Below are 22,829 nucleotides of genomic sequence, written 5' to 3' on the forward strand. Positions count from 1 at the left end.
CTGTTGTTATGTTTATTTTAAGTATAAGACACACATATACTTAGTTTGTCTAAATAAGGAAACTTCTGCTGCTCTTAGCAACAACAGGAGCCTTTTGGGCTGAAGTATTTAAAAATGGCAGACATAGGGGAAAAAGAAGACTTCTTTCTGACAAATCAGGGGTGGGGAACAGAGGGCAAATATTTTAGTAAGTGCAGATTTTAGGTACAGTGTCTTCCCTTTCTCCAACTTTAAGAACCAGATACACATTTTAGAATTTTTTAGCAGTTGGTCTGGTAGTGAATGAAGGGGGAATGAGTTGTAAGGGACTGATTAAAGAGGTGCATGTTACAGAAGGAGTTAGTGCTAGAACTCCCTACTTGGGTGTGAAACCCATATAAAGTATGACCTCACTTTTTAAACTTTGTATGTTGAGGATAATCCTGTGATAGTGTCTTTTCCTTTAACCGAGCATCCTGGGAGAGCAGGTTGGAGATGCTGGAAAGAGGATGAGAACCTCAGTCCATTTGGGATAATGTGTGTGTGGAAAACTCAGAGAGGTAAAGGCTGACGGTCACAAGCCACTTCTTCCAGCTTCTCCTTTCCATTGTCTATTCTTCCACATATGTAAATCTTAGGAAGTTATACAGTTTAGTCACACTCAGGGTTACTATGGAAACAGTTTCTTTTTCTTTTCTTCTTACTGAGAAACAAAACATTCACAGAATGGATTGTCTACATCCTGATGTTTAAATGAGGATTCATTTTAATAAGTATCTGAAGAAAGACAAACCAACAACAGAAAAAAATATCTGAGTTCATGATTTTTAATGACCACCCCTGCTCCAGTCAGGCTAGGAGGACCAAAAAAAAAAAAAAAAAACAAATTCCAATGATTTTTAAATTAAAATGAATTAGATAATGAATTTAAAATGAAGATTCATTATTTTCAGTTTGTGCTTCTGGATCTTAGCTACAAGAAAAAAATTAATCTTTGTTCTAATTTGTTTTCTTTGATTTTGTGAAAATTTATAACAGGTTATTAATTAGCTGTGTTCTACCTAGATAGTCTCTTACAAACTTATTATTTTTTAAACTTAATCTTAGCACTTAGTATTGCTTGCCAAGATAATACCCAAGGCAGTCCCTTTAGAGTTTTTAATTTTGGGTGGGTGTTAGTGGTAGATACTGTGGAGGAAATAGCTCCTTTGGGAGGATTACGATATTGATTGTAAAGTCATCCCTAAAATATTAACACACGGCATGCTTTAAAAATTCAGTAAACATCCTACTGTATCCAGTGCAGAAGAGGGCTCTGTTTGTTCAACATGGGTACGTGGATCCAGCATGTTTTCAGAGTGGTTGGAGGGGCAGCGATGTCAGGCTGAGTGTGGTGGCTGAGGAAGAACTGGACCCGCAAAAGGGCCTCGGGGATATAGACGAGCAACATGATGGAAATGCTGACTCGGCTGGCCGTCCCTGTGGCCCAGTTTTTGGAGTGCATTAGTTTCAGACATGTTGATTGGTCCTGCGAATGCTTTTCAAAGTTAGTCTTTCATGTGAATCTAATAGCCTAAGTCGTACTTATTTTTAAAGTCTTAAGTCACTTCTACAACACTATATTGTCCCACTTTAAAGTCTGTTTCTTTATTTCAAGGAGAGTTAAAAGGGTATTCAGATCACTGATTTGGTGTTGTGCATGAATGTGTTTTTAATTCTTCATCTTGGAAAATGTCAAATATTCAGAAGTAGAGATAATAGTGTGGTAATAGCCACAAGCCTATGACCCAGCTTCCACAATTACAGCTGTGGCCAGCTGTGTTCCGTGTGTGTGTTTTATGGCCCAGCAGCGTAAATACACGCCTCATACAGCTGCGTAGCCTGTCCACGTCTCTCTCCTTGTTGATCGGTGCTTAACACACCGGCAGTGTCCAGTGACTGTGGCTATCACAATGTTTACCTGTCCAGCTAGCTTTCTTTCAGTATTAAGCAGAGTATTTTAATTTCAGGCCATCTTTTTTTTTTTTTTTTTTTAAGTGAAAAAAGTCACTGCTTTGAAGTTTTGGTTGCAATGATTTTGGGTTCACCGTTAATATGCATAGTGGTGTAGGCAAGTCAGGGCCACATCTCACGCTGAATTAAAGATCACGTGAAATAATGAGTAAACATCACCCTTTAAATAAGTATAAGGTATATGGTGAATCACAGTTGCACTTTTCCTTTCCTGGGCTTAAAAAGAGTGTTCTATAGTCCAGAGTTTACTCAAAGAATACTTCACTAACCACAGTCAAATCATTCGCATGTAATAGGATTGTTTCCAGCATATAGATTGGTGTCATTTAATGCCATTGCAAGGAACCCTTTAAGATCACTTAGTCATTATTTACTCATATTTTTCTTCTTAATTGGAAGTGTAATTTAAGGAGTATGTTGCTTCTTGTCAGCATGGTTGGTCACTTGTCTTTTTGGGACTGTGCTGTAGTTATTAGGGTTATAAGGGTAAGAAGTTTTGCCCACAGTACCATTCTGCTAAGGAGTCCAGGGCTTAAAATTAGGGCTTTTTGGGGAAACCTTCCCTTCACATTTTATACCCATTCTTTAGATAAAGAATCAAGGGCTATTTGACCGTGACAGGCTAGCAAGTCTATGGTAGAATCTGAAGTAGAATTGAGGGTCTGAGTGACATGGATTTTAGTTTATAAAATGTCACCCCTACTCCAAGAAAATTGCTCTTGTGCCAATTCTGTAGTTAAGATATGAGAAAAATTTGGAAATTGAGTTTATGAAACATTTAGGTACAGGATGCTTCAAGGAGGTAGTGGGCAAACTGATTCTTGCAGGATGAATAGGAGTTCACAAAGACAAGAAGGCAAAGGACATTTCAAAGAGAGGTAACATATCTACAAAGTACAACTGTACAAAGTGTAAAAATATAGTTATATCACAGGTGTCTGGGCAGTGTGGAAAAGGAAAAATAGAAGCTAGATGGAGTAAAAAAATGCTGTGCATCTCAATTGTTTCCTGCTAGGTCCATTTTATTTTCTTAGAGAAATTCAGCTATAAGTTACCGAATATTGTAACTAACTTTCCAGTATAGTAATGGATTTGTTGTTATTGTTAATAAAATACATTTTAGGTTTTAAGCAAGGAACTTACAGCTTTGTTTTAAAGTTAACATGTTATTCTATGATTGGGAAGGACCCTTGTAAAGTAGTCACCAAAAAGGTAGTATCACTTGCCGTTTTCTGGAATAATTGCCTTAGCAATTATTTGGCATTTTCTTTAAAAGTATTCTTTAACCTTAAATTCTAGTCATCATCAAGTGGCTGTTAGTTGAGGGACGTGGAATTTGAGATTTGAAAAGAACCTTGTGGACTCCCAGACTTACTTAAAGGTCTGTAGGTTTTCAGGTACCTGCAGTGTCTGACTTGACAATTGTTCCTTAGAAGTGAGCTGAAGTCTTTACCCCCATAGCTTTGCTTGCTGTCCCTAGTTTTGCTCTCTGGTGTAACACAAGATGCTGCTGCTCCTCCTATTTGGTAACTTCTAACTCTTGAATTTTCCGTGATTTCCATGCCCTCTCCCACCCCCCTTAGCAGTCTGTTTTGGGGAGAAGGCTCTCTGATAATTCCAACAATTCCCTCATCACTTGATTCCCAGATCCCTTCTCTAGCTTTTCTGTGGGGTGCTCTGCAGTTTCGTGATGTACTTGCAGATACCAGCTGATGAGCACAGAGTATGTGACCGTTGTTTTCCTTGCTTTAGACATTATGTCCCAAGTGAATTAGTTATTCACTGATGAGGTCAACACCGAAATAAAAAGACTCTTTGTTTTGTTTAGCCCCTCAAATTGTTGATAGATATATTTTGTTAATAATGAAGTCATTTGGCGTTCTGAACTGATGTAGTTAGTAGTGACAATAGTAATAACATTTCGGTAACTTTTTTCTACGTGCCAAGCCCTGTTCTAGATGCTTTGTAGTGTCCCTGTGAGGTAGGTGCTCTTAACATTCTGCAAGGCCAGTCCTCACAATAGAAGGTAATAACTCTTTAGTAGATGTTATCATCTCCATTTTGCAGATGAGGAAACTGAGGTATTAAGTATCCGGCACTGCAGGAAGTTCTGCTGCCTTGTTGTTTTTCTTCCATTGTATTTCCAATGTTTTACAGTGGCCTGAAGGGGCAAAAAAACGAAGATTCATATAACAACTGAGATTTACTGAAAATATCAATGGGGGGTACTTCATATGCACAGTTGTCAGCAGAATCCAGGCAGCTCAGTAGGAGAGTAAATAGTGATTTACTAAGTGGTCTGTTGGTGGGATGTGCTGTTAAGGACACTTGCCCATAGCTGCTACACTGATCATTGATCTTAAGTGATGACCGAGGGGTATTTAGGAAGGCTGAGATGCCTTCTGAGTCACCCACGGCAGGTTAAAGTGGTTTCAGTGTTGGGGAAACTGCTGTTGTCAGATTCTTCAAAAACTGGTCAAGTATTGCTATGTCAGGAACTTAGCATGTATGACGAGCCAGATCCCTACATCTGGCCCTATTGTATTTTGAAGTTAAATCATTTTCATCTGAGTGTGTAGACCAGCATATAAATATGTAGTATCTTTGAGAGTTTAGTTTCCATGATATATTTACTTACCTTGGAAGACCCCAGTATTTTTAAGAGTATTGAATTATCGACATCTACTCTGAAAAGTTAAATTCTTCTACCTGATTATACCCATATATAATTTTAGAAAGCAAAAAATAGTGGAATAATTGAAAAGATACCAGTCAGCTCTCTATGTTACACATATCGGGCCTTGTATGTTAGACTGGAACTTAAACGTTGAAATATTCCTAGCATTTATATTTTAAATAGAAGACAGGGAGCTTGCTTCCTTCCTTCCTTCCTTCCTTCCTCCCTCCCTCCCTCCCTCTCTCTTTCTTTTTCTTTCTTTCTTTCTTCCTTTCTTCCTTTCTTTCTCTCTTTCTTCCTTTCTTTCTCTCTTTCTTTCTTTCTTTCTCTCTTTCTTTCTTTCTTTCTTTCTTTCTTTCTTTCTTTTCTTTCTTTCTTTCTTTCTTTCTTTCTTTCTTTCTTTCTTTCTTTCTTTCTTTCTTTCTTTCTTTCTTTCTTTCTTTCTTTCTTTCTTTCTTTCTTTCTTTCTTTCTTTCTTTCTTTCTTTCTTTCTTTCTTTTCTCCTCTCTGAGGAGCTTATTTCTAATAGAGAATCATTTAAGTGTGTATTTATATAATTTATTTCAGTAGAAAGTTACGATGTAGGTTTCTCGTGGGTAGCGGTTTTTCCCTTCTCCTTGTCCGGGAGATGCCCCTTTGGGGGAGTACTACTGGGACGGGTCTCAGAGACTCTCTCAGGTTCTGACGAGGTTGTTTACACATATTTTGCCAATAAGGAAATGAGGAAGGAACTCTGAGTTCAGATTTGATCTCCACCCAAGCTGGGTTCTATTTTTCTGTTGTCACTGAGAAACACAATGGGGTTTATGTGTGTGGAAGGGAGATAACTGTCCGAGTGATAACGGTTAGTGAGGTTGGTGATTCAGGAAGGCCATTGGTACCATCTTCTCCAAGCCTCTCCCAGTTGCTTGTGACTCAGGGAGAGTGAGGCGCCAGGTCTTCATGTCTCGTTTAGGCTGTGCGGTGAGCTTGCTGGGCAAATCCCGCAGCCCTGCCTGCTCTGGGCAGTGGTGTGCACGTCTCTGCACGAGTGCCTGGGAGTACCTGCCCGTCCTGTCCTGGGAGGGGCCGTGGGTGCTGGAGTGGCTTGGGTGACTCTGCCCTGTGGGCTCTCACTGCACGTACATTCTTGAATCACAGTTGTTTGGGTTCTTGAATCACAGTTGTTTGGGTGTCTGTGGCCTCAGGGGACCAGTTTTTTGAAGACAAAGTGTGCCTCTCTCCAGTAGTGAGTACAGTGCTGCTTTTATAAAGGCAAATGTTAAATATATGTTGAAGGATTCACTCATCCCTTGCAGTCACCTGGCAAAGAGAGGTCTGGGTGCTTCGGAGGAACTCTTATTCTAACTTTTTCAATATTGTTTCTTCTTTATGGTTGTAGCCTGGTGCTGCTACAGTGAGCCAGGTGTTTTATTCATTTTTTCTGTTTATCTGTCGATCTGTCTAACTCTCCTGTTTTCTTCTGTCTCTTTCTCTCTCTCTCCCTCCCCCTGTTCCTCTTTCCTTTTCCAGGCTGCAACTTTCCCCGTACTCTCTTATTCTTGGATCCCTTAACTGTATTTTAAGTGGTTCCTGATAGTCTTAATAGGCCTAATTTTAAAATCATAGTCCCCTCCCTTCCCCAAATACTTTTGCCTTCAGAAAGTCCCATCTTATTTTTGCCTATTAATGATAGCCTCTCCAGGTCTTCTTCTTGTTTGTCTTTGTTGATTTGATTACCTCTAGTGATTTAGTCTGGTGTATACATTTGTATATTTTATTCCATGTGTGTGTGTTTTTTTAATATTATTTCCTCATTTAAGGCAAGGAAATAATAAGATACCAGCATTCCAAGTAGAATTTAGTAAGTCCAAAATTGGCAGTTTGATATGCCCCAATTAAGACATAATTGATGTATATATTATAGTTAATTATATAGGAAAGTTTTCTGCTTCTGCTATTAAACAGATTTTATAAAATGATAATTAGTACAGGATCAAGAAATGAGATACTGTGAAAAGGTCTGGAGTCAAGTTAAGGCATTTCTTATATTTGTTGCATTTTTTTAAAATAAATGATTGCATGTTGTGGAGCAGTGAGAATTTAAATTTTATTTGAATTGGAAAATGTTTGTTTGATTATAAGTATTATAAAACTTTACTGACGAGGATGAAGGTGAAAATAAGTAAGGTTGTTAGAATGCTTAGCTGATAAAGATGAATAAACTCTATTCTAAATTTATATTCTTCTACTTCATGCCTTCCCAAAGTATTTTGGGGGGTGAGAATTAAAACTAAGTCAGTTGAGGTTAAGAATTTTTTTTTACAGAAGTTTTGTAAACTCCTCAAAGACTATCCCTGTAACCAGGGAATAATTTCCCAAGCCACTAAAGGCTGGGCCAAAGCAATTAATGACTCACAATGCCGGTTTACAGCACTTTTTTTCTTTACACAAGCGAAATTGTTTGTGCTATTTCAGCTGCTTTGACCAAGCCTTTCAGAGTCACTTTGTTTAATTTTGAGTCTGCTTTGCATATAATAAGGATAAATACCACTTCACTAAAGTATAGTGGGGACAAAAAAAGTCACATGAATGTTACTCTGAACTTTCCCTTGCTTATAAAAGACAATTGTCCACTAAGGGAACACCAGGAATAATGTGGGTAATGCGGAGTACAGTCCTGTTGCAAGGGAAGGTGATAATTCCGAAAACATGGAGGGGATGGGTCAGGCGTAGGATAGATACATTAGTTTGGAAATGGAACCCAGCTAGACCCAGCGCAGAGGTATATTTGACCTAAGTGTCTTAAAGGTTGGTAGAGAAACACTTAAAGTGACAAGCTGAGTAGAATATTAGAAAAGCGTGAGAGCCCACTAGGTAATCCGGAGAGTTTGTTGTTCATATTATCATTTTTATGGTTAATCTGCACTGTTCTTTGGGGAAAATATTTTGAGGGCCAGATGAGCTTTTTGTTCGTACATGCTTGCAAGTCATTTGGAAAAGAAGACAAACCAAGCCAGTCACTGGGATTCATGTTCACTTTACTGTATCTCCTGGAGTATGTAGGTCCGTGAGGGGAAAATCCCATTTGATTTACTAACTCTAAATTATTAGCCTTAGAGTTTTTGTTGTTGTTGTTGTTGTTGTTGTTAACACAGATTAGCACAGATTTCCCAAGCCACTGTTACTGGAACTGATCTTCTGAACCTTGAATCCATTCACATGCAGTTCATTGACAGTCTGTAAATTGCATAACCAGCATCACATTCTGCCTTTGCCTGAGCTTTGTCTGTGCGACTGCTCAAGACGGGAAGTGCAGTGGCCCGCACTCTGGTCCTTTTCTTGTCTTATAGGTTTGTCTTGCTTGTAGCTGTGGATGCTGGTTCTCAGCATTCTTGGTGTGTAGAGCCTCCTGGTCTCTTTCAGTGAGAAAAGCATTTTTTACAGCAGTAGAAGCACAGTAGGTTTTGCCAAAAGAATTTTGCATCCTAATTGTGAGGACTTTAAGCAGTCCCTGTTTCTAACAAAGATTTGAGGCAGTTTCTGCATGTGCATGTGTCTTTTTTGTTTTCTTTCCAGTTTCTGTAACCTTTTAAACGTTTCCTGTAACCTTTTAAAATTGGGTTTGGTGCTCACCAGGCAGCATCACCGCTATGCAGGTGGACAAGCTGTGTGAGGTCGGAGTGGGCAGAACCCGCGATGGGGGGGCACGGTGCCCCGAGGGATCTCACCCCTTCTCTGAGGTCTGCATGTGGTCAGCAGATGGTCTCCTCTGTGTCTCTCCAGGATGACTCCCAGCCGTCACTGCCCTGTCTTCATTCCTGAGACTTAAGCTTATCCTCAGGATGACATCGCATCACCTTTGCTCTGGGCTAAGGGGTTATGTTACTATTTGATCCTGGCAGTTAGAGGAGCCCCCTTTCAAACTTGGGCTCTGCTGCTGCCTTCCCTGTGTGATCCTGGGCACACTCTGTGACTCAGTTTAACCTTCATCTTTGAAATGGAGGAAAGTCCTTAACTGCACTGAGTTGGGAGGGTTGTGTCCTATCTAAAGAAGAGTGCCTGTCACAAGCAAAGCGCCCCCTAAATGTTAGCTGCCATTATTGTTGTTACGACTAGGGAAAAAAAAAGCTAGAGTAATAAAAGGCTTCTTGCTTTGAGGTATGTACAGGTGGCTTTCTGATTTATTTCTTATTTTGAGAAAGATTGTAATTGTAATGGGCCCCTGCAGGTGAGTCACAGCCTCTTTGGGTAGCCCCGTCGGTAGTTTTTCATCTGGGAGTCAAGCAAAACCTCTTTGTGGTAGGTCCTTACATGCCCAGGCTGATCTGGCTGGAAGCACTGAAATCTCCCCTTTGTTGCAGGGCCCGGACCGGGCAGAGGTGAGCTCACGGCAGCTCTCGTGGTCACCTTGGCCGCTTGCTGCCCCACTGCCATCGTGACAGGGTTAACTTCCGTTCTCGCTGTCCTTGTTCCCAGTTCTGCCACGACCCCCAGAGGCTGCGCTTGCTTGTTGTAGCTTCGTTACTGTGGTTTCCTCCCCCTTGTTTCCAGCAGGAACAGCTTGTGGTCCAGAACGAGGAAAGGCATCAAATACGACTTGACATTTAAGCATTATCTTTTAGTTGTCCAACGAGAGTATTTAGTGTGATGCTTCAGCTGAAATGGAATTTGTTCTCTACAGACTCGCCTCCACGCGAAGGAACACGCCAGATGGGCCAGGTGCAGGCGGGCGAGAGGGGAGGGGTATAAAGTGGTCCGCTGGTCGTTCTTCTGGCAGATGCTTCTTGAGAGCTGTACCAAGTGCTGGGCACGGCTACGCTGGGCGGAAAATGGGCACGAATCCCTTCCTCTTTGAGCTTACAGTCAGAGACAGAGGCTTTTCTTGGAACCTTTCCGCGCTGTCCACTTTGCTCACGTGAAAAGCCAGAGTCTTTACAGAGATCTCCACGGACGGGCAGGACCTGCCGCCTGCCCCGCCCCTTACCTTGCTGATCTCTGCGCAGGTCACTCCCCTTGTCTTACTGGTCTCCCTGCGGAACGTACCAAGCATACTCCTCTTGCAGGGCCTTTACTCTGGCTGCTTCCTCTGCCAGGACTGTTGGTGTAGATAAATCCTCTCAGCCAACTTCCTCATGTTCTGTATGTATAAATGTCACCTTTTCAGTGAGGCCCATCCTCACCAACCTGTTTACATTACCACCTGCAGCCTTCCCAACAGTCCTCATCAACTTTTCCTTGATCTTTTTTTCCCCATGGTAGTTGCCAGTTTTTAACATAAAATTTACTTATTTGTGAGGAAAGTTTAATGAGAGCAGGGGTCTTATTGTTTACTGAAGCACACTAAGTACTTACCTAGATCAGTAATAGGCACATAGTAGTAGTAGGTATTCCATAAACATGTTGAATGAATGAAAATGAAAAGTGCTATGGAAAAAAATAAGAAGGATATGTTACTTTTCTATGGCTGTTGTAACAAATTAACAAAACCTTGGTGGCTTAAGACAGCAGAAATGTATTCTCTCACAGTTCTGGAGGCCAGAAGTGCAAAATCAAGGCGTCAGCAGGACCGTGCTCCTTTTGGAAGCTCGAGGGGAGAATCTGTTCCTTGCCTCTTTCAGCTCTGGTGGCTCCAAGCATTTTTTAGCTTGGGCCGGTTGTTGGGGTGTTTTACAAAGTTGGGTTACCAAGTGCCTGATTGGCTTGTGCACAAGTCTCTGGTTGGTTGCAGGTGATGTAAGAGGTTTAGGGTCCATGAAGGGCTGTGGGGTTTGACTCTGAGAAGGCAGGCGTGATCTGGGCTGTTGGTCTGTTAGGGGAAACACGCCCAGTAGAGAACGTACTTTATCTGTTGAGGGATCACAGGCAGACGTCTGAGAGCCCAGAAGTGGGGTCATTGGACTTTGAAGGATGCCAGTGGGCCCAACAGTATCTCAGTTGCCCTCTCCTTCTCTTGAGATGTACTCATTCAGGGCAGAGAGTATGTCTGTCTTGTTTTACGGCCTTATCTTAGGAAATGGAAAGTCTGATGCACCATTAACATGCTCACCACATATTTTTGAATGAATGCTTCCACCAAGTACAACTTTCAGCCTCACTTCCCCTGAATGAGTTCCTGCCATGGAATCCTGTGGGGCTGTGGCCTGTTTGCATGTGACTTTCAGGTCCATTAAATTCTGACTTTTTTCACATCCTTTGGTTTGTGTGGGTGATTTGGCCCTGTTTGGGATTTTCTTATTTAATAGTGACAAGTCAAGGAAAGATGAAGTTGCTAAAATGCAAAGTCACACTTCCTTTGTAAAATCTTTTAGTTGAGCCCCGCCAGGCCTCTTTACCCCACTGTCCCCTTAGCTCTCATGTGTGCACAGCGCTTTCTCTCTGTCCTCAGATATGCCATCAGCAGAATGTGTTTTATGCAGATCTACTCCTGAATACCTTTGTAGCATCAGGAGAATGTGGCTTCCCTTGGGTGTCAGATGTGAATCATTCTATTTGTAGTAGCAGTCGTGGTGGCGACGGCAGTCATCACTTACTGAGGGCTTTTTCTGAGCCAGGCGTGTGTAGGCAGGGTCAGGTGTGCCTGTTACATAGGTGAGGACGTGGGAGCTGTAGAGCTCAGGGATCCACTCAAGTGCTCTCAGCTCCTGAGTGGTGGAGCTGGGGTGCGGATCCGCACACTGACACCAGAGCCACACTCCTCAGGACCATGTTCTGCTGCCTTTTGTAATCGCAAAAGAAAGCTGGGGTTTGGTAATAGAAAAGGATATCAAACTGATCACAGATGTGGCATGGTGTTTGTGCCATAAAACTTGGGTAAAGATAAAGAACATGAGGAAGGATCAGCCCAGATCTTAGAGCAGTAACCCCAGAGCCCCTGTGAGGAGAGAAGGAGCCACGGTCTGTGTCAGTGGGGCTGGAGCCACGTGCCATGGTGTAAACTGACACCACATTCCCTGGAATATGGTAGAGAGACACACTGCCCACTGCTTTTTCTGCCTCCAGCATGCTTGTGGGTGTGTAGCCCTGGGACTCTGGCCATTGTAGGAGTTATTAATTTAAGCTAGGAAAGCTTTGAGAATGTGGATAAACATTTAGTCATAAAATTAATTTCTCTTAGAATATCTTCATGAAGCAAAACTGAAACTTTGTGAAACCCAAGAAGCTTACAGCAGGCAGTTAGGGGATTCTGATTATATGCTACAAGTATTATTTGTGCTGTTTTAAATCAGTATATACAGTGGCTTCTCATGGGTTCAGTCTGGATCTTAGTGTCTATCACCCAACCCTGTATTTACTCTAAAGTCTTGTATTTAGCTCTCATTTCTCTTACCATGGATGTTTTCAGGAACATACCCCTACAGTTGGAGGAGATTACTGATATCACTAAACTTGATAGGATAATCTGTGTCTCCTATACTAGGTTTCTGTAAGTACCTTCCAGGAAGGGACACTGTTTCCTGCCTTTGTAATACTTGACTCAGTTCAATCCTAAGTAAATGGTCTTGGTTTATATTTAAGCAGTGATGCTAATTGCATAGTGTGTCTGTGTTCCCAGTGGGGTTATCTTGTATCTATCCATGGAAAGCAGCTATAGGATAAAGGATGGCATTAAAATTGAGTTGTGTTTCTCTCCCCCTCTAGGTTGCATCACAGCGTATTAGCTCAGTGGATCTCTCATGTTGTAGCCTGGAGCATCTGCCTGCCAACCTTTTCTACAGCCAAGACCTCACTCATCTCAATTTAAAACAAAACTTCCTAAGGCAGAATCCCAGTCTGCCAACTGCCAGGGGGCTCAATGAACTGCAGAGGTGAGCATGCAGTGGGTGATTAGGAAGGGGAAGAGTTTCTGGTTGTTTCTTGAATACTCCGACTTAAAAAGCTACAGTGGGTAACTTTTCCCTTTCAGAAGGCAGGGTAATAGGACTTTATTAGTGAGGACATTATTAATTCTCATTCTGAAAAAAATTTTTAAGTTCCCTTCCTTTGAAGTGAATGATTTATGATATTCATTAACTGGATAGTTTTGTATAAGAAAAACACGTCACTTTAAATTACTCTTGTTTCTTAACCTGTCTACAAATGGTTCTGTGAAAAGTTAATGATATTTGGTGTGTTAGTTTTGAACTACAGAGGTCTGGTCATATTAAATTACTTCTCTCAAAATTTACGGAAGGTCAGTCTTTTTCCATGAAATGATATTTCCTTAGAAATTTAAGACCTAGGGTTTAAATCTATCAATACCACATCACCTGGGTGATTAGTGTATAAGTTTCAAGAGTCACATGTTAAATGAAAAGGATCTGCTTCTTTATAACTAGAGGGAAGGGACTTTATTTGCATCTGTATAAAACAGATTTACCATATTCATTTCCTTTTTTTTTTTGGAGCAATGATCAGTTTTGATCCTGTGGTAAATGAACCCTCTGGTACTTAAATATTTGTTGCAAATATCTGAGACTGTAACTACAAAAGGATGTAACTTTTAAATAAATAATGAATTGTTCATTTGCTGTGAAATGACTGATAACGGCAGAGATTAAACTATGGTAATTAACCCTTATGGTTGTATGTTTATAGTTTTTAACATCTGGAAAGAATAATCCAATAAGTGTTTATTATAAGGTTTGTTCAGATATGTAGGAAAAGGGAAGAGTATTTTAATTGTCTTTTCAGATAATTGTGAATATTCTTCTTTGATACTATATCAAAACTTGACAGGGGATAGTTTCTTAAATGTTGGTTCCAATGTGTAATGTAAAACCCTAACAGTGAGCTTTCAAAAGTTTTTCGCATTAGGATCCATTAGTCTTTCTTGTACTTTGAGTCTTTGCCCATATGTCATTTTACTGCATAAAGTCATTTGGAAAATACTGGTTTGTTGGGTAATACAGATATTCCAAATATTAACATATTTCATTTTGCAACTTGAAGAAATGGCAGTATCACAACTGATCTCATCAGAAAAAATCTTTAGGTATTGGAAAGTTGTCAAGCTCACTGTGGAAATAAGTTATACAAAATTTAAATTTTCCATTGGAAGCTTGAAGGCTATCCTTGGCAACAGGTACTGTCAGGGTTTTTACTGAAATGACCTGTTCACTTCATTATAGAGAAAACATCTGCCATGAACCCAAGTCTGAAGTAATGAGCTTGTCAGTTGATCTTTCAAGTATCTATTCCGTGAACACCGGGACTAGTTTGGCTCACAGCTCAAATAATTCTAAGTGTCTTCCTTGAGAACTTCACATACAGCAAAAGTGCTTTATGTGTACTTCCCATTTATCACCCAGAAAATTTAAAAAAAAAAAAGATATGTATTCAAGGGTTGAGATGTAAGACCAATGACTGTCTTGCATCCTCAAGTAAAACTGGCATTGCGCATTTTTAAAGTGTATTTTTGCTGTGATTTCCTGGCAGAGAAGAATACGGTGACCACGGGGACAGTTTGGTGCTGTGTTGAATCAGCTCCGTAGGCAGTACAAACTCCAGTGCGGATATTGTGCCCAACTGTTCCAAATTGTTCCCTGGAGCTGATGGGGACAATGAAAGGAAGCCACAGCGAAATTCTTCAGCTTGGGTTTTTATGTGCCTCTGCAGTGATAACATGGTTTTTACTCACACTGCTGTAGTAAAGTTACTATGCTTTTTTGCTAAAGGGTTATATCGTGATTCTGTCTGTTTTCAAGCTTTGAAATATTCTTGTATATTTCACAGCACTGAACGATAGGCTTCTGCACTTCCGTTACAGAGCATGGAGAACTTTGTGTCATCGTATTGCATCCTGATGTCTCACTCAGAACAGAAAGGGCATTAGAATTTATCCAAACCCATGCTCTGGTTTTAGAGATGAGGTAATGGGCGATGTTAAATGTCAAATCAGGTTAACAGTTACTTTCTGGGGAGGCATTTGGGGGATGGGATTGGGGAATGGTTTGAAGAGGGTTTCAACTAGATCCATAATGTTTATATCTTTAAAAAAAAAAAGATTAGAGGCAAGTGGACAATGTTAATATTTGAAAAAGCTAAATTACAGCTACTTGGATGATCATTATTTTCTGTGGTTTCTAAATAGTCTAAAAATTAAAGCTTAAACCAAAAGAAAATCAAAATACTTCTCATTACGTGGGGGAATATGGTGCTTCCAAAGAGTCCGCATTTATGGACTAACTAAATACCCAGATGGAAGGGTATCTGGGGCATTGCCTTTCCTGCTGGGGCTTTCAGAATCCCCTGATTGGTTCCCCATATATATTGATTCTAAATTTATAAATATCTTTTCAACCCATTTGCTTTTCTCCTCTGTTTCCCATCTCGCAACATACACCATCTCTGCCCATCTGTCGGAGGAAGCCCCTCCAGCTCTCACCTGGACTCTTGTAAGAGCTTTAGAGAACTGCTCATCTTCCTGTCATTTTCCCACTGCAGTTCTTCCTCTCTAGTTTTCTTGCCTATTATTTCATATGTTTTTTGGTTTTATTTAGTATCTTTTTAAAATTTAAACTTTTCACCCACCAAAGTAATATTGTATATAGAAAATCTTAATAAGCAATAAGACTTACAAGAAATAAGTGCTTCAAACTCCTTATACCCAAGTCCTGATTTCTAGGCAACCACTTTGGAGTCTTTAGGCTCTTTTTGCTGCTTTCTTGCTTATTGCTATAGAAGATGAGGATTTAACTCTTCTCCATCGTCTCACACCCCCTTGGCCCCATGCCACGTGCACAGACCGCTGCTTCCCCCATCCTCTCGATGTCCAGGTGTCCATTTTTGGTTAAGTCGGTGTTGAGGGTTGACATTATTTTGAGCATGGAGCTCTGATTCGCCTCTAAGGCACTTAAACACAGCAATTCCATGGCCTTTCTTGTGCTGGCTGGATAGGAGCCTCTCTTGTTCACTTGTGTACTCTTTTTCTCATATATTGTTGAGCTTTCTGACAAAACTTTACTCTCTTCTCAGCACCTTCTTCTTGGAGACACCCTCGCTTCTGGGGCCGGCATGGGTCCCTGCTGGGTGGGCCGGCCACACAGCCGTTGTCCTGGGGTTACCCTGCGTTGTTTTCTTGGTAACTCCCTTTTCATCTCTCCTCAGTTTTCCATGTTTTCCTGTGTCTAGTGACTCCTTTCTTGCTTTACTCCCACTTTTTGATGGAATGTCTTCCAATATCTTCCTGAGAAAGAGGATACGGGAGACAGATCTATTAAACACTTCACATATCTAAAAATATTTTTCTCTCATACTTGATTGAATATTTGGCTGGCTTCTAGATGGGAAAACGTGTGTCTCAGAATTTTAAAGCAAGTGCATTGTTGTTTTCTAGCTTTGGCAGTTGCTATCCTAGTCTGATTCCTGTTTTCAGAGACCCTTTTTCCTCTATTTTTTTTAAACAACCCCAAAAAGATTTTAGCAATTTCTCTGTATGGAGCTCTTTATTCATTTTAGCCACTATGGTGAACACTTGATCTGAGAAAATTATGTCCTTCAGTTCTAGAAAGCTGTCTCATTACATTTTTTTGATACTCTCTTCCCCCATGTTGGTTTTCTCTTTTCTTCCTCTGTTTCTTTCTGTTTTTTTAGTCAGGACCTCCTTGTTTACCCTCTGATTGTCTAATTTTCCTATCTGTCTGTCTTAATGCCCTACTTCTTGACAGGTTTTCTTCATCTTCTGAATTTCTGTTGTCTTTTTTTCAATAGTTCTTCCTTATTTGTTTGTTTGTTTAATTTGTGTGCATTTTAATAGCATTCTGTGTACCCCCCCATGGATGTATTTCTTCTATTTCTGAGGACATTTAATTCATTCGTTCATTCATTTCCTTCTTGCGATGTCTTGATTTCTTTTTTCCTATTTGTATAGGCATCTGATTTTTATGTTAGAAACTTGCCTTTTAACTGTTTGGTGATCCTTTGCTGTCTGTTCCTATTTAATGGTGAGCCACTGAGAAGTGAATTGGGTGCTGTGGCCTGTGGGCAGGGTTTCTCCTTCGTACAGCTTTACTGCCAGGGCTGTCAGGGGTGAGCCTTGTGGTTTCGTTGGGGAACTTCCAGAGACAGTATCTCTGGATCTCCTCCCCAGGGTGTGTCAGTTGTACTTGAGAGGAATCCTTTGGTCTTTTGTGTGGGCAGTGCACGCCAAGATTCAGGGAGTGGAGTAGGGAAGAGAGCTGGAATCGCAAGGTTTAGTGTGTGGACTTTTATTTGACCCACTGTCTTCAGGACAGCTTTCCTGCTCTGCCTGATGTCTATGAGCCAGCGACTTGGGTTCAGTTTCTTCCAGGGTATAAACTGTCTCCTACTGGAACTGGGGAGAGGATCTGAGGTCTAACTCTTCCTTACATAATCTTATGAAAGTCTTTTTGTAGAAGTATAGCAAAACCATAGAAAAGGCACAACTATGAGTGTACAGTTAGATGGGTTTCCAGAAAGTGAGCACATCCATGTGATTGGTGCTCATACTGAGAAATAGAAAATTGCTGGCACCCAGAAGCCCTCCCTGTGCCCCTCCTCCTAGGACCCTAAAGATAGTCGCTGTCCCCACTTCTAACACCATAAATTAGTTTTGCCTGTTTTTGTACATAAGAATCATAACATATGCACTTGTGTGCAGCTTCTTTCATTTACAGTTTTTAGAAGCAAAACAAAGCATATCAAGTTACGTGTTATCAACTTGCACTGTATAGTTTGTAGTATAAAGTGTGACTTTGATTCCTTTAAGGCAGAAGACTTCAGTTTTGCACTGCCACTAAATGTTTCTGTTTTGTTTCTGCTGCTTTAAGCACGGGAGAGAGGCCGAGGGGACTTGGTAGGTGGGGTCTGAGTTACTGGTGAAGCTGATGTTGGGAAAAACTAAGCTTTAGACCAATTTCTTTTTCACTGTGCACTAGTATGAGATATATACCCCCACCCCCATTATGCAAGAAAGATTTTATTGCTCAGTTTTCAAAGTAGGAAGTTTATAAGTGTAGGCACATGCATGTTTAATGCTAGGAATTGAAATTATATATTTTTAAAACTCATTTATACTTCAGAAAGCACTCATGTAGCTTATTTAGGGTCCTACAGTTAGTATGGTATTTTTGAGATATGCCATGTATTTCTTATTTTTAGTTGTATGTTTAGGGAATTTGTGCTAATCTCTAATGTATGTTTCACAGGGAATATGTTAGAGAGGTACCAAAGGGTAATTTATTTTTATGTTTTAACCAAAGTCTCCAGGGATGAGTTTTTAGTTACAGTGTTAGGGCAAATATCCAGGGAGAAACTTTAAGTACAGTGCAATTACAACAGATAGGGGTTCTGAGACTTTCTCTTAACCACATATCCTCCTAATTTTTCTTTCTGTTGCAACTTCTCACCTTAAACAAATGAGCCACTTCAGATGGAACATTTAAAATGGTATTTGCAGCAGCATTCTAATTCTGGAAAGATGGCATGCTGATGTACACACACAGGCCAGCAGTTTCAGAGGGAAAACATTGTTCTTGGAACTACCAGTGTTTGTTTTTCCTTTATTGGCATTGGAAACTCTTCACGTTAATTTTCAAAAATAGAGGAAAGGCAAAATCAGAGTAACTGTTTGTAGTTTTAGTGAGTTCTTTTCTGATTCTATGTGTCACAATAATTACACTGCAGTATTTACCTCTGTTTTATTGATAGTATTTCATTTATGTTAACTGTATCTCCATTTAGATGACCTAGGTGGTATTAATGCTAAGATTGTTATTATTTACAGAGGAGAACTGTTTTTAAAAAAATATAGTAAATTTCTTTGGAAAGGCAATGAAGAGGACAACTTTTTGCTGGTTAAATTCAAGGGACATAATTTTCCTTCCCATGTCTTAATTTTATTGTTTTTAATCCTGTCTCAGAGCAGTGTGAACTTATTTGTGCTAAGTTATATTGGTGTTCAAACATTTTAAGTGTAACTTTTACATTTAAATGAGCTAAAAATCCAGGAGGGAGGACATAGCTCAGTGGTAGAGAGTGTGTTTAGCACGCACAAGGTCCAGGGTTCAATCCTGGTACCTCCATTAAAATAAATATGTACATACATATGAACATAAATAAAATAAACCTAATTACCCCCCAAAAAAACAAAAAAGATTTAAAAGAGCTAAAGCTATTATTTATTAAAATTTCATGAGTAGTAATATTGCACGGACAGATCTACTAGAGTTTGTAAGGGATGATAGTTCACAGAGTTATTTTATGGTGATAATCCAGTGCAGTGTTTACAGAGAGCAATGTCAAGACCAAACTCAAAAGCAAAGTTTGATAGTAATGATTTGTATGTGTATGTTTCTGGTAGCTTTGTCCATGATACTTGGAAAGTTATCTGATTAGATGTGAAATTTCTTTTAGATGAAAAAATAAGAGAGATGGGAGGGGCAGGGATTTTTCAAACAGAGAGAAGGAATGAAGTTGAGTTGGGTGTGTAAGTACGTGGGTGTAGCAGAATGAAAGTTATGAAGAAATGAGCGTTGAGAAACTCATAATTATGCATGGTATTTATCAAGTACCTTTTATCTTAGCTCAATTTTCTGCATGTTTAGTCTCCATGAAATGGAAAACAAATAACCTTATTTCCTGCTGTCTTCTTCTTGGTATTCCAGAGCTACAGAGTTATTTGTTTTAATTACTTATTCTTACCAAAAGCTCACACTTCCAGTTTTTTTTATAGAAAGATTTTAGTTTTTGTTTTTATCAGTAATTCCTGGAAACTCACTTTTAATGAAAATAGTGATGGTTCATTATCATAGTGGGATCAGGAGTGGCATGCTAACATATGTTTGCAGCTCACTTGCCAGACATAGACTGCAGTCCTTAGGACACTTTCAGCATCTCGGAAGATGCTGTGTCATATAAAAAAGTATCACAAGCAAACAAGAGCCACTCACTGCTGAAGGAAGGGTACAGCCGATGCATTAAAGAAAAAACACTTGGCACAAGCGCTGCTCAGGAAGAGGGAACCTTGGGAAGGAATTTCCACTGCTGGCTTTTGGTGAGGCTTGCCAAATGTTTAAGGAATTTCATAGACTGTATGGAATGTCCCCAACACTGGGAGTTCCTTTCTTATACAGCTTTGCATTTCAGATGGAATTTTCATCCTCTTGGGAAGCTTTCCATCTCACAGGATTCCCATTTTCCTTCCCTGAGCATTTGATCAAAGGAAAGCCTTTGCCTGGTGCTTGGGGCACTGACATTGGGTAGCATTTGGTGCTCTCCTAGGCCTCGGCTCCCAGCCTCGGTGCTGGTAATAATGGCCTGTTTTCTCCTTCCCTCACATAGCGCATTTAGAAGAGGGAGCTCGGAAAGAAACAAAAGATTGATTTATCAACCAGACTGTATTAAATTACAGTTTTCCCTATTGACTTCTTAGGATCCTTTAGGATGTTCTTTAACTGTTTCCCCCCGACTTAAATAAAAAGGGGAGAGGGAGCTTCAGAAGCCTTGGCTTGAATCCAGCAAGGCTGTTATGTTCTGGCCAGCTCTCTTCTTCCGTTTGTTTTAGTTGGGCTCTTTGCTCTACTCTCTGGGTTTTAACTTAACTGTAAAAGTTTAACGTTAAACATACTATTTGTAGATATTTGCTGTTCTGAGTGGTAACCAGCTTTTCACTCTGTGCAGCTCTTAGGGGACAATGATAAGCATGCAGGAAGGGGGCCAAAAGTTGTTGATGGTTAAATATCATGACATAACATGGGACTTGGGAACACGATTAACATCATTTTGATGACTTCTGAAATAACGTTTTGGTTGCTAGTGTGAGAATGCTGATGGGAACCAATAACATTTTTCTCTCTCCCTCACATCAGACGCAGCTAACTCTGGAGCTCCTTCTGACAACGTACACGTGTAACTTTGGAAAACTAAAGACCCATGAGGGTTTCTGTTTGTCCTAAGAGTGCCTGTGATTTTGGTGTTACTCACCATGTTCTCCGTGGTAATAGGACTTTGGATGGGAGGAGATGCGCTCCTGTTGTCATCTGGCTTAGGCGGATTAGGATGATGATGCTAGAGCTGGCGGGGGCATTTGACAGAGGCCTCTAGAAAGCAGGGCACACCCATGCCTCCCTGAGGACGTCTCTGGGACTCGTAATTAACAAGAAACCTTAGGGAAAGTCTGACTTTCGAAATAGTTGTTCTTTCCTCCAATTTTAAAATTCCTGTCAGAAGGCTCACTTTGACCCCACATGAAGGGGTGTGTGTGCAGGGGAAGCACAATAAGGGAAAAGGAGATGTTATCTGATTTATGTGATACAAAACCCCACACGTCCTAGGATAGGCTATTTCACTCCTCTATTCAGAACTTTCCGTAGGTCAATAGCAGTGTCTTCATCTGGAATTAGAGGCAATCTGTGAATAGTCTTTAATCATCCTTTGCAACCACAGGCGTGCTTTCTGCTTATCAGTATATAGTTTGCTTAACGTTTTTCCAAGAATACCCTGGAGTTTTTGCCCTCCAGATCACTGTTTCTCGAAGTGTGATTTGTGAAATGCCTGTGTCAGAATCACCTGGGTGTTTACTGGAGACAGATACCTGGTTTTCATCCCAGACCTGCTCATTCAGAACTTCTGGTGATAGGGCCCAGGAATCTGCATTTTAACAACGCTTACTCAAGTTTGAGAAACAGTTGCACCTACCTATTCTTCTTGAATGTTCTCTTTTCTGTTCTCCATCTGCCTTTTGAACTCTTGTTCATGTCCCTGAGATAAAAGTGAGTTTTCTCTTCTGGAAGCACTCATAATTTTTTTCAAGTACGTTTTCATCTGCTATTTTATATTATAGCAGCTTTGCTCCCAAACTGTTTCAAGTTCCTGGAGGGGGAAAACCATGCCTAATTCACATTTGTATGCGTCACACACCTTTGGGCCTAATAAGAACTCCGAATGTGTTTAGCGAATGAATGGTTTAGTCTCATGATCGGACGTTTATTATACCTCATAAACGGTGGGTGTTGGACTTTTTTCTGTTTAACTACCAAATATGCCTGGTCTGTTTGTGATGTGAGCTTACGCTTTTCATGTCTGAGCACATTTTCATGACATAATTATTCTCTCTGGCTTTAGCTCATGCTCACCTTCTCCTTTGGTAATCCAGTTTCCTTGATAGAGACGTTATCTGGTTTTCATTTTTATAAATTCTGTATGACTCAACTGGGATTTTATCCAAGTATACTGTGTATGTCTTCTCTTTTTTGAGAAGAGGAAATAGTAATCTGTTTTCTGCCTGTTGCAGAAATGTTCTTTTTACATTTTATTATTTGCTCTTCTAGTGTGGTGGTTAATATTAAACATCTCTTGAATAGTATCGTGATTAAATTGGCTAACTATAGGCAGATCTGTTCGTAAGAAAATGAAAAAAAATGTAGCCATGGATAAATTGAGAAAGCATTTCATAAGAGACAGATTTAACTGTAACATAACATATGTCTTGTCTTTTTGATTATTATGTTGCAAATTTATAACAGAATCAGAAAATGACAGATTTATGCTGCTTATAACTCATTGTTTTCATGAATTTAGTGCAGAGTTACTGTAGATCTGGTGACTGCTGTTTCCACATGATTACCATCTTATGGTTTGGAGTGGTTTTCTATATAATGTGATTACTTGATTCATGGGAGCCTTCCCCTGCACGCATCCCCCCCTCCTCCCATCCCTTCCTGTGGGCAGGGGCTTTGTCTTGTTGGCTGTTGTATTCATAGGGTTAATTTAGTCTAGGATCTGGCACAAAGTAAGTAACCAAGAAATGCCTCCTGTTTGAATTATTTTAAAAGGCAGGATTAAAATAAAACTTTCTCTCTTTAGAGTATGCTTTAATTTGCCCTTAATGCAACACGTCCACTATAATTATTGCCAACACTTGGGTGTTCTCCATTTCCTTGATTATTATTTTGGAAAAATTATGTCTTTGAGTTGTAGCTCTGGTGTACTTATTCTGCTTTTTAAAATTTGTAGCAGTTCTTAAGAAAATTTTGCTTAAACCCTCCTGTGGTTGTAAATTTTAAATTTTATCCAAGTAAAATATGCGTGTGTTTATGTTTTCTAGTCATTTAAGAAGGTGATATGCTTGTTTTACTTACACTGAGAGTCATTTATGGTGATTAGGACTAAACTAAGATGGGGTGGTTTCTGTTTATTTTGGCTCCGGTGTTAAGAAGCTGGTCGTGTGCCCTAGTAGCTT

The 22,829-nt window shown here is 40.1% G+C and overlaps 1 protein-coding gene across 1 annotated transcript in view; it reads left to right on the top strand.

Moving 5' to 3' along the window:
* The window catches only part of PHLPP1 (PH domain and leucine rich repeat protein phosphatase 1), a 186,471-nt gene that overhangs the window by 102,810 nt on the left and 60,832 nt on the right, over nt 1-22,829 (top strand). Inside the window, exon 4 of the mRNA XM_074355429.1 lies at nt 12,290-12,456. Coding sequence (XP_074211530.1) covers nt 12,290-12,456 — 167 coding nt within the window. The remainder of the gene's footprint in view (nt 1-12,289; nt 12,457-22,829) is intronic.

Source organism: Camelus bactrianus, chromosome 30 (assembly GCF_048773025.1).
Source record: "Camelus bactrianus isolate YW-2024 breed Bactrian camel chromosome 30, ASM4877302v1, whole genome shotgun sequence".
NCBI lineage: Eukaryota > Metazoa > Chordata > Mammalia > Artiodactyla > Camelidae > Camelus > Camelus bactrianus.